General features: G+C 37.3%; 1 protein-coding gene across 1 annotated transcript in view; it reads left to right on the top strand.

The window, feature by feature from the left end:
* The first annotated feature begins 2,481 nt into the window (after nucleotides 1-2,481).
* The window catches only part of tnmd (tenomodulin), a 69,199-nt gene continuing 54,670 nt past the window's right edge, over nucleotides 2,482-17,010 (top strand). Inside the window, exons 1-2 of the mRNA XM_079249583.1 lie at nucleotides 2,482-2,594; nucleotides 6,801-6,935. Coding sequence (XP_079105709.1) covers nucleotides 2,547-2,594; nucleotides 6,801-6,935 — 183 coding nt within the window. The 5' untranslated portion in view covers nucleotides 2,482-2,546. The remainder of the gene's footprint in view (nucleotides 2,595-6,800; nucleotides 6,936-17,010) is intronic.

Below are 17,010 nucleotides of genomic sequence, written 5' to 3' on the forward strand. Positions count from 1 at the left end.
CGTCTGTTGATCTCACGCTCCATCCTTCTCTCACTCATGAACAAGACACCAAGATATTTAAATTCCTCCACTTGAGGCGGGACCACACTCCCGACCCAGAGAGGCCAATGCACCCTATTCCGGCTGAGGACCATGATCTCAGATTTGGAGGTGCTGATTCCCATTCCAGACGCTTCACACTTGACTGTGAATCGCTCAAGCGAGAGCTAGAGATCACGGCCAGATGAAGCCATCAGGACCACGTCATCCGAAAAAACCAAAAGACCAAATCCTGAGGCCACCAAGTCGGATCCTCTCAACACGCTGCACCTAGAAATTCTGTCCACATAAGTTATGAACAGAATCCATGATAAAGGGCAGCCTTGGTGGAGTCCAACCTTCACTGGAAATAAATCCAGCTTACTTCAGGCAATGCAGACCAAGCTCTGACACCTGTCATACAGGGACCAGACAGTTCGTACAAGGTATAAATGTGTTTTTACTAACTGTATTGTTATTAAATGATATTGTATCTAATTAAAACATCTGAAGAAGATTGTCATATCATCATCTGTTTCAAGTCTTTAGTAGATTTCACAGATACAGCTCAACAAACGGGAGCAACCTGCATCTTTTTTTTTATCACAAACAAGTTACAATGGACCTAAGGTTTGGAATAGTTTCTCTCTTAAGTTTGTAGATAAAACACAGTTTCTTCCCTTGTCTCATTTTCTGTATTTGAAAAATACAAAAACACATTCCTGAGAAAATGCTCAGGCATAAATTGACAATTGAAAGAGCAAATACAGAGTTTCAATTCAAACTTCACATGAACTGTACAACCTGTGACAGCTGTCTAAGCCCAAATTGAACAATAAATTGAACAATTGTGCCATCACATATATATTCTGCAAAAAAACTGTTAATGAAGAAGATAATGGGGGATCATCCAATATTTTGTCAGGTGATGTGTTTTTACTTTTGGCATTTGTTTTCAAATATTGAATCCTGAGAAAGAACCATTACAGAAAACTGCAATGTATCAAAATGTACCATGCTACTGCTAAAGTTCATCATGGGTCTAATCCTGCTTGTGTCAGAGTCATAATCTCAAATTTTTGCTGCCTGACTTTACTGACTTCCAATACAGCTGAGACACAGCACAGTTTAGTACATATGTAGCTGAATGACGTAAGGTTAGTGACAAACCTTCACATAAATGTCAGGCTACCAAAAGATGAAAAAGCTATTTCAAACTCCACTGTTGTGTAAAAGTCATAGTTCACCAAAATTGAATATTGCATCCCCAACAAAACAAACAGAAGCATAACAAGGTTCAGTTTCCATCACTCTTCTGACCAGAGGAAACAAAGAGTCGCAAGTTCAATCACTCCCCAAGTCACAGTGGCATTTTCACCAAACTTTTTAAGGTATTGTGCACTGTGTAGTTGAGGGAATTGACCATGGGCTTTCTAGAAAGGATTGTAGAGCTCGGAAAGACCCCTTTGCAGCACTGAGGTTGTTATAGTATGAGTTGTTCCAGTTGCTGCATGTGTTATTGAACCCCCTCCCTTGAGAGGTTTTAAAGCCAGTTTACTACTAATTGCACTCTGTGGATGTTTGAGCCTCATGATGTATGTGCAACGTTTGACACTCTAGGTTTTCATGTTCATCTGCTGGAAATGGAAAATTACACTGGGCCCACCTTAAATCAAGGTTAAGATTTGTACGAGTGGTTTAATTTTAGTTCCATACAGTGTAATGTCCATGTGCGAATATGAACTTGAAAGAGCATTTATAAAAAAAAAAATCTTAGTAAGGTAGGAGAAATTGGATCCAGTAGCTACTTTCCTGAAATGAAGTACATTTTCTTTTTTTATAGACTGGGTTTCTAATTGATGGTGAAGGGATTTAATATTGCGCTACTGTGCCTTAAAACATTCCTGGAAAAGACCTATGAACTTTTCTCCTCAGATAAAACTCTCACTGAGCTTCGTTCCACTTTTTCTTCGCAATATGTGCACAAGTGCAAATTATTTTTTTTCTTAATAATGTTGGTTATTTTGCCATGCTGTTGTTTACAGCAATAAGCTCTTGTTTACTTAGCCTGTTTTTGTTGCATGCAGATTTATCTGGAGAACAAAAGCAGAGAGAGGCTATCTGAACTCCCTACATTTAAAAAGAAGTTATATTATGTTACACTTTCATAATGTATCAGCACACATCAATTGTAGGATTATTTATCACTCACTCTGTGTCTTCCAAGGGAGAGGATCGCTAAAGTTTTATCATCCAAACAAAGCAGGTAATTTATTCAACAGAGGACTTGTCCGTCAGCTTGAAATCGTTTGTGGTTTTTCCACCTTTGAAATGGGACGGGGCCAGCAGGAGGGACATCTGCTTTGGTTTTAATGGATATCACAAATGTTTCAGTTATTCCACTCCATCTGAAACTACCCTCCCCTTCAGCACACTCCCAAATTACAGCACTGGAATGAAGCTGGGGACTCTTTGCCTTGCAGAGTGTTAGTTGAGGATCGGAAAGATTCCTCCTGTGTGCTTGCATCATGGAGACTAGCATTAAATCCAGCAGTCAGCAAATTCTGTGGAAAGATGTGAGTCCATTTTTCTCCTAATTTTTCTGTTGATTTATTGTGGTTACTTGATCAACCGCAAACACTGTGTATGATTAATCTTTTATATATCCTTCATAGAATTTAATCTCAAGGAACATTAACCCTTTTCCAGTTTTGGAAATCTTTAAACTATTGGCAGGTGGAATCAAATGGGGTTTGAAAATTAGAGAAATAATATTAAAATACAGTGCAAGATTTAATACTTAAATAAAAGACTTCCTATAAATCTTTTAACTTATTTATTTATTCTTACCTCTACACCCATTCTTGCATGTAGCCTCTGCTGGACCATTTGGGATTTTTTTTTTTTGTTTTTTTTTTTGCTTCTTTTAAAACAAAAGAATAAAGTAGTTTTTCTTTATTACTGAGGATAAATATTTGAATGATTTTTGAAATCTTCTATTTATCATTTTTGTTTTTGAACTTGCTAACAGAGGAGCTGCAAGTAACCTTTAAAGCAAAATTTGTATTAGTCATAATATGCAAATATGTCTGTTAAGTTAAAACTTTCATTGTGTATGAAAGAAGAGATCACTGCTCCAGCTGATACACATGTTGAACACTCAATAAGTGCACAGTGGAGAATTAATATGACTAAAAAATCAATTATGGACTTTTTCCTTCACAGGACTTTAAATGTTTATCTGAGTGTGGCCGGTGTGATAAACCACTGCCTCCACTTGTTGTTTATAGCTACCTGTTTTGTTTTGGGGGTTTTTTTAAATGTTGTTTTCTCAAGAAAGTGTTCATTCTTGGCTTGATAACAGCAGGGGGGCTCCGGGCACTATTCTTCACAGAGCTCAGGAGAAATTGCCTGGCAGATTCTGAACTTCTAAACCTTTAAACACTAGTTGGCGGATGCTGTGCACTCAGACTGCTCACTCTGTCTCCATCCCTGTCTTTATTTATGTCTGTCTGTCTTTCTATCCCACCTTCTTCCTCTGAGTATTCCATATTCAAAGCACAGGCAGAGAGAGGTTTGTCCTCGAGTTAAGTTTCCACTGCTTATGCAACCTGCCACAGGAGAGTGGATTTCATCCACCTTTTTTTTCTTCCTTCACTATAAGAAATTCAGACAGTATGAAATTTTTGGCTCCTACTGTAGATCTCTGGTTTTCATTATGCTCAGGGGATGTACAATACTTTGATGTGTCTCATTCTTCTATAGCTACTGTCTCATATAAATCAAATGAAGAATTGTGCAGAAAACTTTCATTAAATGGCAAAACCATGGTTAAAGTTTTGAAAGTTGTCTTAGATAATACCTCCTCTGTCCTTCTTCTGTGTTGCCTCGCTAATGCACTTACCAAACCCAAATGAAATTCATTCTATCTCCATGCCATTAATGCACGATTATATCCCTGCCCTTTATTCATGCCACCTACATAATGTTTCTCAGAAATAGGTTTGATAAAGCGTTCATAGAGTATATCATTTGAGAATATTAAAGCTTATTATCTGAGCAGTATACAAACATAAAGTTCAAAAAGTGTACATGACTATTAATTTAAAAATAATTCTCACGTATGTCAGAAAAGTTAGTACAGGAAAGTGCTGGCTAATCTACCAGTGCTTAATAACTAACAACTGCAGCTACAATAGAAAACCAAAGCTGCTTTATCATCAATTTAAAAGACACAAAGATAAGCAGCACCAATTTTACTAATTGAAGTTGGTTCAGTTTTTTTTCTTTTACATATCTGCTTTTCTGTTGTCCTTTGAGACCTTAAAATATGGTCCACTGTGAATGAGTAGCTTTCATTTTCTCTCTGCTGGAGCTGCGGTGGAACAAAAGACTGACTTTATTAATTTGTGGCCTTAAGCTTGGGGAATTGGCTACAGTGGACAGAGTTTTCATTTGAAGAGAAGTTTAATAAATTTAACCTTTCTGTTTGACACATGCAGTTGTGTGTTTGCTCCTGTGCCTGGCACAAGGAACGTTGTGTGTGCCATAAAAGGTCTGAGTGGTGGACACATTTTATAAAGCAGCGAAGTAAAATGGTTTCTCTTTTGCCAAAGCAATGTTGATAAATCTGAAAACTAATGCAAGGAAATGTTGATTTCAGTTGCAGAGTGGGAGCTATGACACCGGTAGGGCAGGATTGTCAGTGGCATTAATTACTGAGCTGAGAAGTTCTTTTACTTTTCACTTTTACCATCACTTCAGATTATTCAGGTCAGCAAAACTACATGGTTATATTTTATGAAATACGCAGTTAGGTTTTCCAAAAAGAACATGTGGTTGAAATTATTTTAAAATAATGTTGTAGGTGTAGGTGTTGTAGGTCTCATGCACACATTCATACTGTCTGCACAACAAGCAATATAAAATATTACCATCCCTTAACTTCAGAGCCTTTTTTGTAAAACTTGTAATGTTTAAGTCTATGATCATATGTTAGTATTACACAGTGTGGGCAAGACTGGCCATAGATATCACAGATGTTGTGCAACACAATTTCCCAGCATGTCACAAAATGTTATCTTTTGATTCTTTTGGTGGATAAACTTTCAATACTTAGATTTGGGTAGCTATCCATCTGGTAAGATTTAAGCAAGAAAAAAGGACATGTCATAGTATAGATCCTCTCACCATTACTGCATGTTAGTTCCACGGCACCTATAAATAAACCAGAAAAGTAGTGCAGAAAACCACACAAATCACACGTTGATTCGTGCTTCTTTTTTCTGTTTAATTTAAATGAGAAAATAAATGTAAAATAGAGATAAATAAGTTTAAAAAAAAAAAAAAAAATCTCTCATACACTTGCAAACTACTTTGTGCATTAAAGCAGTTTTATTCATGTTTACCAGGTGATTCGGCAAGGGTGAGCTAAACAGAGAAATGCTCCGACCCGAGTATGTAAGATTTCAAGGCAATTCTTTCCACCACTAGGTGGCAAACACCAGGTCGTGAGCAAAACCACAAAACTGCTACCTCCACAAACAACCACAGGTTGGCAGTAATGAGCAAAACTCACCCCTCAACCCTCCTCCTTGCCAGCTCCAATGAGGGCAGGAATCGCTTGTGAGCCGCTCTGCAGTAGAGGGGCTTATACTCACCCTACTGGTGGAAAAAAAAGTACTTTTTTTTTTTACTGGTCAGAAAACATTCAAGAAGGGTCTTTCTCATTAATTAAACTTGTAATTTGGTAATGCATCAAATATGGACAGACTGGAACCTACATGTTTAAAAAAAACTATCTAATTATGATTGTAGTTTTTTTTTTTTTTTTTTGTTAATTTATTTTGAAAATATTGAAAATCTTTCATACTCTACCTTTAAGTATCTTAAATTATCACATCCTCATTTCAAACTTACACAAATGCTTTATCAAGAGCCCTGTGGTCATAACCAACTACAAGCTGCACTTACAGTAAATGGTAACAAGGAAATGCAACTGTGGATTGTCATCAGCAGGTTAAACAAACCATTTGAGAAGCCCAGGAGAAAGAAATTAAATAAGCAGCTGACAGACAAACTTTAAGCATGGGTAAAAGTCCAAGTTTGGTACTCCTGCTTGCAACATTTGTCTGCGTTACTACATATTTAAGCATTGATAAATATCACTAACATTTATCAAGACTCAAAATATAACTTAGACTACAATGTTAAGATGCCTCAATTTGATGACAGCTTGTGGACACTTATAATTAACCCTTTATAGGGCACTCAATGAAATACCTTGAAATTAGACATTTCAACCCAAAATTTTCCTTCTGGTATGTACCAAGACCTCCATTCTGTTGTTACATTAACAAACAAAAAAAAAAACTAGTTTCATGCTGAATATGAAAGAAAACAACGTGATCCAAAATAGTCCCTTGCCCCATAAAGGGTTCAGGAGAAATGGCAGCCATCTAATAATTGAAGGATGGTAGCCCAATCCTGGCTTCCTGAAAGTACACATCTAAGAGTCCTTGGACAAGATATTGAATTTCATACTTTGCTCATTAGCATGTGAAGTGATAGAAGATAACATACTGTGTCATCTGGAATGTTATATAGACAAAACAAGTGCTGTGTGGATGAATGAGGCTGGAACTATAAATGTATTTTGCCTGGACTAGAAGACTTGTGAAACAAATTTAGTCCACTTAAAATAGTTAAAAAGAAAGAACGTATGGAAAAAATAACAGCAATATTTCATGCTCCATTAACTTAAATTTTGAACTTGTTTGCAGGTTGAAGCCGTAAAAGAGAAGAAGGCCAAGTATCACACCTACCAGCTGGTGGCTCTGGTCCTGACTCTGGTGTTCCTGATTTTGGCTCTCTGTATTTTCAGTATGGCATATCTGTGGGGCCCCAGTCTGGGGAAGGTAAGACTAAGTATCACCTCAGTTCATGCCAGTCATCAGCCTTATTGCTACCGTCTGCAGTAAATGTGGTCCTTGTGTGAGATAGATGAAAGACACCAAGAGTTTTCACATCTGAAAATCATACAGGTTACATCAAAGAGAGAAATATGCGAGAGAGGGAAATGGATGGCCATACAAAAATAGAGAGGCAGTCTCTGCAGTCTGTATTGTATTCCAGTTGATTAAAAGATGTGTGGGCTGAAGAAGAGACAGCTGTGTTTTCCTCAGCTCATGTTTTGGCCGTCAGATCTGTAATTTCATGAATTCTTGGCTCAGACCACAAACCACATTTTCCTGCTCCAAATGCTCGACTGTTGCATTTATCTACTTTCTGCTCAGATTGTAAACATCTTTTCACAATGAAGGATCCTGATAACTAAAAACTGACCCTAATTGCTGTTGAGCAGAGTGGCTGCAGAAAGACTGAAACCTCTTGGCCACATAATTGGAATAAATTCTTGTCCTAGCAATCCATCTTGTAAAATCCAATTCAGTCACACTTGATGGAGAACAGTTTTCAACCCCCTCTTCTCCCAAGGGGCCAAAAGAAGCTAATTTACAGAGCCAGAAGGAGAAATACATCCATAATTTCACATCCAGAAATTGGGTGCTCTATATGTTGTGAGCTTAGTGAGGAAGGAGAGAAAATGCTCCAGCTAAATATATGCTTGAAAATTAACACATTTAACTCAAACCGAAAAATTCATAAATCTGCTTTTTGTGCACCGTAAATGTCATATGGTGAAAAGAGGAAAGTGTAGTGAGTTGGATGTCACCTGCTATTGTACCAACATCTTTGTTAAAGCTAATAAACATTCTATCAGGACACCTTCTGCCAGAACTCCTCTGTTTCTGCTTACACTGAGGTACAAATTTCAAATGCAGACAGTTCCTTCTATGCTCAGGTTAACCAAGGGTCATCTGCACTTCCTGCATAGATGGCTTTGTCCACGCTCGCTCCTTTCAACATAGATATGAATCACCTTTGAGCCATCTCCTTTGTCCTTGTTAAATATTTCATGCCGGAGGCAGAGCAGTCATTATTTCCACTTTAATAAGCTGTGATCATTCTCACGTGGCTCAAAAATGTGTTGATGGCAGAGGTTGCCCAGGCAATGAATATCAAACCTACGGACACTGGGTTTGCTTTAATGGGGCCTTGAGGGGGAGGCTCATTGTCTGGCCTCTGCATCAGGGAGTAAGATTGAGCCACTTCAAAAAGGAATCACCTGCCTGTCAGATATAAGAAAAACTCCCTCAAACATGGTAAAATTAGGGTGTGTGTCCTTAGTGAGATGGCTGCTCTAAGGGTAAAGAGATTGATTAATACTGTGGATTGAGGGTTGATTAGTTCCCCTGCAGAAATGTGGCAGTCAGTACCTTATTTGAAGCTGTGAGGTGATACACAGCATGGTACTGTTTTATTCTCAAACTAACCCTGAGCAGCATCTACTTTTACACAAATAAACTCAGCACACCCTCTGGCTGGACCAAATGTTGGACTCAGCCTTGATATCAAACAAAAATGCTGTTTGTTGCCATTGATCCCAGAGTTGTTTTTTTTTACTTTTTTTTTTTTTTTTTTTTTTTTTACTCTGTATCTTAGCTGCTTAAAAATATGTTAAAATTAAGATAAACTGGTGAGTCAAAATTTTTATATTACAGAATTTGCCCCCGATTTTTTTTTTTTTAGTTCAATATCTCTGAGGGAGGGTTAAAACCCTCCTATGGATGCATTCCTCCCAGTACTTTCCAGCACTTTTGACTTAATTTCTTGTCAGATTGCTCAGAGTTTCTGTTTTGTTTGGCGAGGTGTGAAAGCATAAACAGCCTCTGATTTGGATCAAGGAAGCAAACTTTGGTCTGCCTACAAATATGGGCCTTGGCCCACTTCAAGTGAACCAAATACAGGAAAGGGATAACAAAGGAAAAGGCACTGGTGGGGAACACAACCAAAATATAAATGCGAGTGAGATCATAAGCATTTGTGGGTGGGGGAAAGTGCACAGGATCAGAGGTGGAAGAACATGGTACAAGTTCTGATAGAAGCCTTTCGGATCCGAAGCTTTTCCATGTTCTGCTCTTACGTGGTGGAAACAGAAGTTGTCCTGTATTAACCAGTACATGAGCCACTTTTCTTCTTTGATGTGTGTATTGTCTTCTCCTTCAGAAAATGTTTATGCAACACCACCTCTGATGAGGAGGGAAATATGGTGTTGAAAAGGTCCAGTTTGTTTGACAACCTGCAGTGTGAAAGCAAATTTAGTCCAGAAGAATGTTGCACTTCCCAGCTTAACAAAGTCCCCAATCATACAGATTCATGCAGACTATTCTGGTTTGAGTATGTGTCCGAAATATTGATTTTTGAATCTGCAAGAAGTGTGGAGTCTGGATAAGGCGACACATCGCAACTTTTTCACACACAAACACCTGACTGAAGCTGGACAATTAGGTCTGACATTTCCAGATGTCAGACACATGTACATCACAGCAGGAAATTTGTTGTGAAAAGCATTCCCATGATTTGAACTCTCTGGAATGACACGTGTGTCGACTGTGCGAGAGCTGAACCATGACTTTCAAAGTAACAGATTCTTTTATTTTCTTTACTACTACATTTAAAATTCATCCAAAATTTGATCATAATCTTTTTTTTTTTTTTACCATTTTCTTTCAAATCTCTTAGTTACACCTTCTAAATGCAAATATTAAATGACAAGGAAAACCCAGCTATAAACTCATTCAGAGATTTTATCAAAAAGTAGAAGGAAGAAGTGGGCTTTAATTAGCAGCTACTCCATGTGGAAAAATTTTTTAGGACAGTTCATGTGAAAATGGCCCAATGGTACATGATCAAAATACTGAAAAGCTGTGATTCAAAGTGATCCAGACTCTGTAGCTTAAAGACATTAATTTTCCATACCTTCTCTGTTTTGTGCAGGGTAACAAGACACTGCAGTCTGTCTAAGCTTAGAGGCAAGGTACACCCACAGATCACCAGTGCATCGCAGAGACCGTTAGCCATAAGCTGGCTGAAAATCAGCAATTAAACTGATTTTTTTTTTTACTGTAAAGCAGCAGTCCTTCATACCAACCTATTAAATCCAAGAGCTAAAGAGCCAGACATATATAAATATATTCAAGAAATAGCATAATAATAATAATAATGACAATGATAATAATGACAACCATTTAAATTAAATAAATAAATAAAAGAGTAGAATTTAAAAGATTTTACAGAATGACAAAAACATATATTGCAATGAAGTTTGGTGCTCCCACATGTCTGCAAATTGTGTCTCTTTTAACCATGGAATTAATGCAACCTTGTATGGAAATTTCACCACAGTAAATGTCAACAACAATTCAAGTTGAAAAGTAATGCTTTGAAAGTCTGCAGAAAAAGACTGAAATGCAAATAAACAACTGGTAGAGACATTTCCTAATGTGGTCTCCTTTCAGTTTGGTGTCTGATCTCAGTTTCCTCCAGCTGTTCTGACAGATTCACGATGTGAGAAGTGCAAACTACATGTTAGAATCACATCATTTAAAGTTTTAGTCGAACGGGAAAAGACAGAGTTGCTCTACAGGAGATATTCTAACCTTATTTCAGAGGTGGTCTTTAAAACAGTTGGATTTTCTGTTTCTTTTTTGCTCTTTTATTCTTGTTGGACACTTTTAGTGAACAATAAAACTGGTATATCTGAGTAAGCACGGCTTCCACAGATAAAAATGAATTTAATTGCTTGATGAAGTATTTTTTTACTATAAACCAATGTTTGTAGTCAGTTAATAGTTTCAGTTATATTAAATCATTGAAATGGGTTATCAAAATGCCCACTTACACACATAAACACACATACCCACACACACATACATATTATTCCATATATCACAAACATTACATAACCTTTTGACCTTAACAGTGCAATTAGAAAACAGAAGCACAGCTACAGCTATGAACACTGTGTTATGGCAGTTCACCAAAGTAAAGTGATCTCATGCACCCGACTTTGTATAAATGCCCACAGACAGGTAATTTGCCCTGAGTAATATATTTTAAGATGATGTGATAACCACATGGGAACTTTTTTAATTACCTGCAAACATATGTTTATAGAGAGTTGAAGATTATTCTGTGCCATCATTTTTTCTGCCTGTCTGAATTTGCGTATTAAACAGAAATGGGTGGTTGTTGTTGTGCATATATATATATATATATATATACATATAATTTTTTTAACAAAAAAATCTATTTTAAAATTGTGAAGCAAAAGATCCCAATATTTCATTTTTTTCTATTCGATTTTCCACCTCTACTATCTATATAATCAGCATCCATGTGTCTCATGCGTTCCAGTGCATAGATTAGATTTCTTTGCATTCTCTTTTGGCTTCCGATAAATTTCTGTTTACTGTGCTCCCATTATTGTTCTGGGCCACAAGTCTCACTGGGAGATTGTGCCTCCTTGTAAATTAATCCTCTGTTATTACTGGTTCACATCAGCAACTCTGTGAAAATGAAATCTGGCTGATGAATCCAAGACAAAAGTGAAAATGATTTCCTTTAATTAAATTATTTTTATAAATCACTCCCCAGAAAAAAAAACAAGAATTACATCTTGTTGATGTTTGCCATGTGTAATATCTGCAGGGATTCATGTCTAACATGTACATTTTCAAACTATATTATCACATTAGATTTTACATATTTTGTGCTATTTTTAATTCATGAACCACTTTCAGTGAGATTATCTACAGACCAGCAGTCATGCAGAGTAATTGTGAACCTGTAGATGGTGTAAACCAGTTTTTTCTAGGGAAACCTTGAATAGCTTGTAGGTGCTGTTGCTCTGTATGGAAAACTGCCTGAGAAATTCATGAATGTCAAACCCGAGGAAAGTGCTCCATTATTCAAGCTGAAATTGCATTGCTCACCTTGATGCCTTCCCCTCTTGGTCCCAAGGTAGCTGCAGAGTTGTCGCTCCTGATGGCCTCTTAAAGGCCTCACTGTCAGGACCAGCTCCTTTAATGAACACTGCTGCGCCTGCTGCTTTTCCGCTGGTCACAGGTGTAAAGCTTTTCAAGGCCAAGTTTGCCTTTGTTTATTTATTGCTTACTGGCTGTGTATACCCAACACTTTCCTCAGTGTCCAGATGTCAACAAAACAGGAGGAAGACACCAGATTTGATCATGATATGATTCTATCTTCCTGTCATGTGGATATGTTTTTTTGCCACTGCTCTCTTGCAAGAATAAAGCAAGACAATCCAAGCTTCTTATGCTCAGGAGTGTCATGAGCTGGTATCCTCAGTCTGGTGTTAGAGGAAATTATTATTCTGGGGAAGCAACAGGCCTTATCTAAACAGCTGGACCTTGTGGGAGGCTCACCCCTCAGTCTGTAATCTTTTCTGAGTTTACTTGTCAGGCTCATTCATTCATTAGCAAGCCAATGTCCACCGGTGTTTCTCCCTGGCTGTTAAATTAGGCCACTACAGGCTCCCTCCTAAGATGATGCATTATGCTTTCTGCTCAGGGAACAGTCAGGAGGTGGAAAGAATTGCAGTCTGGGAAAAACAAAACAGAATTGTTTGAAATTGTTGCCAGTGAAGTGCCTGAGGTAGGAGGGCTTCATGGCGGTTGCAGCACATTTGCTTCTTCCAGCACGGCAACAAAAACTAGTGTGACATACAACATTTCAGTGTGTTTTGTGATTCTTATTTTTAGAAGCTTGAATATTACGAATGTTGGAGAAAAATCTGCCTCTTAATTGCCAGTGCTTAATTTTGTCAATCCACCAGCAGCTCATATGCAGCATGTTGTATGTACGGAACACGGTGGGCAAACAGACATAAATGCATGAATTCTCTTCCCAGACTCGGTGTCTCCCTTCTCCCCGTCTCACTAGTGTGACTGCCAAGTAGACTCTCTGCTCTGTTGTACAATTTAGAATGTGATTGAGCTTTCACATCCACTTTTGCTCTCACACTAAGTCTGCACCATTCACAGCCATCGATGTGCCACAATTCTGATGCAGAGGAGGGAACAGGAAACTGGAAATACTGTGTTTATTTGTCCTCGCTCAACATATTCAAAACCACAGATCAAAACTTTAGCAATTCTGGTGTAATATGTGCTAATAAATCATGATTTCAGAATTGAGTTAGTCTCAAAAATGTCAGTGTGCACTGCTATATATTGGTCAGCAATTAAAAGGTTGCACTGACTTTGTAAGTTTGCCCTATTAGTCACCATGCTCAATATGTGAGGAGAGCTGCAGCATCTTAATTATCGCTGCAATTCTCCGCCTGCTGCTCAGTCTTCATGTTAAATAAGCTCATCTGATCTGACTTTTTTAAATGTGAGATTATGAGACCTTCTGGCAGCTCTAAAAGTTGGTTTGCTTATTCATTATAATGATATGTATCCAAATCTACCCGACTTGTTTAAGCTTTATTTTAGAATGTTGCAGTAAATGTGTATAAAAAGTAAAAATAACAGTTTCAAAGGAAGAGTAAAAGTGTTGAAGTGTTGACACAGGAAATAACCAAACCAAACCAGACTGTCTAGTTTTTAGTGCTGCAATGAACCTCATTAATAAAAAGATATTCATTCTGGATTATATTAAGCCATATGGCATACATTCAAAAATGCAACTATTAAGGGGCTGTTGAGAAAAGTATATAAACATGATGCTGTTACCACTTTGATTTTAACTGTGGTATTTCAACATCTTCAGTGATGTTTTTAGCTCACTGTATGAAAAAGGATGTTGAATGCCACGAGTGACAGTCATGGTGCATGGTGCTCTGGACCTCAGTCTGGTTCAAACTCATGTCCCACTGCTGAATTAACAGACATATTTGCTCAAACTTTAAATGTATGCTTTTACATGCATCTTTTTTCTTTTTTTTTCTTTTACATGATAGGTTCTGAGATGGTAGGGCTGGGCGATTAATCAGATTTTAATCTCAACTACGATCTGGGTTTCAACGATCATAAAAATGAAAAAGTGCGATTATTTTTCTCTTTGCAGTTTCCTCTCCTGCTGTCTTCAGCTGCTAATCGAGCGTCACTGGCATTGCAGCGCTGTGCTGTAAACTCCTCCCACAGCCGCTTTGGTTTCATTCAGCCACTGTTGCCAACATGGCGAGTTTCTTGCTAAATCTTGTGACTTTTATTGTTAAAAGAGACTAGCGACAAGTCTAGGAACTTTTACTGGAGTTATATTAGAGACATTTCTGGTGTTTTGGCGACTGACATGGCAACATATTGTTCTGCAGTCACTGTAACGAATGAGCAGCGGGAGTCTCTCCCCGTCCTAAAGCACTCCCATGCAGCCAGTCTCAGTCGGCTCCGGCTGCAGGTCGATGTAGAATAACTGCAGTAGGTTGTGGAAGTTCACAACAACAGAGTTTATACCATTGTCAGTGAGAACTGGCTTATATTCGTGTAAACGCACACGTAGTTCGGCGAGTTAAGTCACTGTCATATCCCTCCATTATGGGGCGTTACCATAGCAACACGTTAATCAGCTGGTTCAAATCAGCTGTCTTTTAACAGGTGAATGAGAAACACCTGCAGCCTGACAGTGGTTGTTTGGCACAAAACCTACATCGAGGCCAACATGAAATAGTTTGTATACTTCAATAAATGTTGTAGAAAAGAAATACAACTTTGATATAAAATATTTACTGTGTGGGACCATGGTATAAGCAGATTAAACAACTCATAACCGTGTGTTAGACAGTTATAATGTCCGATGCCGAGTCGAGAACACCACAACGCGCAGCGTTGTTTATCCTCACTTATATTACCTATTCAGTTTACATCAGTATTTGCACTTTGTCAAGACAAAGCTTCATGTTATTTGTTTGTTTTCTAAAATATGTGGAATCCTAAAGACATTTTTTTAAAAGTCACAGTTTAATGTTGAAAAAAATTCATGTTGTTAAAGATAAAAGGATTTATATTTATATATTTATATTTATAGATATATTTATGATTATGATTGTGTTAAATAATCGAGATGTCAATTTCAGTCAAAATAATCGTGATTATAATTTTTGCCATAATCGAGCAGCCCTATGAGATGGTATTCTTTTTTTTTTTAAAAGAAATTTCATTTCATTTTTCAACCTAAGCAGGTTTGGTTTTCTAGTGTAAAACACCAGTGTGCTGTCCAAAGCAAAACCAGGTCAGTCTCTTAAAGCAAATATGACTGTGTTTTGACTGGAAACAATGACTTCTTTCACCACCCAAATTCTGCTCATTGATACTACTGCAAGACACAATATCCAGTTTGACGTAACAGACAGGAAGCTGGAGATAAACACACGTTGACTTTTGATCACATTACTAATTTGCTGTGGTGAAGTTGGAAAATAATTATTAATGATGGCCAGACATTTCCACTGAAGCTTGTCTATAGAGGATACATTTACTGGTAGAACATCAGGTCCCAGCATGACTCCATCTGAATGTAATTATGTTGTTCTGTCACTCTATTATCTTACATCTCTTTATTTTCAAGATTACTTACTGTACATTTCAGTTAATCTGCTTTTTTTTCCTTTTATCTATGTACATTCATACTCATAACATTCTCATTTTACTTTAATATAATGTTCAAGTACTCTGCCTTCATCACACTAATTAACATTAATATATTTTCTATGACAATCTTTAAATTCTTGTTTGACTTAATTACTAAGTTGCATTTCAATGCATATTTAATGTAGCAATGATCATTATCAGGTATACCTTTATTTGCCTTATTTATAGAAAATAACAAAATATCAGATCTTTTTGTTTGTTTGTTTTTGTTTTTGTTTTTTTTTTGTTTATTTTTAAGACAAACTCGTGAATTAGTTTTATATCATATCAATGTAGGAACAAGTGTGGTTAGCAGATAGTAGTAGTATGAAAATTCAGGTTGGCAAAATTTATGTAGACAGCAAATTTATATGTAAAATACAAGATGAGCAGATCTTTGGCAGTGAAGAAAAATAAAACTTGTGAAGCTCATTAAACAAGCATGTCAGTCAAATCCAGAGGATGAAGGAACCAATCCTTCTCTTAAGTTCACTGTCAGCACATTGTCAGTGTGTATGGTCTTTTGTGAATAAAAACTGTGACAGTTTGGGCAAAGTTTAACATTTATTTTTCATTTATGCATCAGAAAGTAGAAAAATGCATAAAATGAAACACTGCTTGATCTTGAAAATATCATTTTAGTGAATGAAATTTTCCAATTTTATTCAGCTTTTTTTTTATGATAACTACTTATGATTTATTTAGTTATATATGGTTTATTTCCATATCTAATGGCAGGAAATCTTTTCTGCTGGGAAGTTTAATGCACATGACCTAAGAGCACTTCATGGTCAACACTAAGGATAAATGCTTATTTGCCATTTTAGACAACCTCATTACAGAGTGAGCACTGTATTTCCATGTTGTTAGTTCCACTTTGACTCTGTGTCTGACATGAAGCATTTGGTCATTTTTGATGGTTCAGTTGTCCAAACAGCCACTTTAAATACAACATCAATTATATTTTGAAGCACAAAATGCTCTGATGTGTTTTTGATTTTTTTTCTCCTGACTGGATGGTTAGTTATCCAGCAATCATCACCACAAGTATGATGGATGACAGCTGCTGTTCGGCTGCTGTGTCTCATTTTCCCAGTAACTGTACCTCATTCTGTCAGCTGATGGTGATAACACTTGTCAAATTCCCTTTCCTGGTGGCAGCTAACCCACTGACCTGCATGAGCAGGCACAACATCAACTGATGAAATGGAAAGCAACTAATTTCTGTTAAATACTGGAAAAGGATGGTGGCTGTTTTGATTTGTCTGTTCCTCTCCTGAGCGATAGTCCAGACGTGTTGTTGTCTTCTTAGCAGCTACACTAGGGGTCTGAGACTCCTTAAAGAACAGTGTGTCCTCTGGGCTTTTGTCTCTTGCTGAGATAATGTGGGGCTCATTAGCTGTCTGGCAGGAACAAATAATAGCCTGGGTGAAATGTTGCA

This window comes from Telmatherina bonti, assembly GCF_933228915.1.
Source record: "Telmatherina bonti genome assembly, chromosome: 12".
NCBI lineage: Eukaryota > Metazoa > Chordata > Actinopteri > Atheriniformes > Telmatherinidae > Telmatherina > Telmatherina bonti.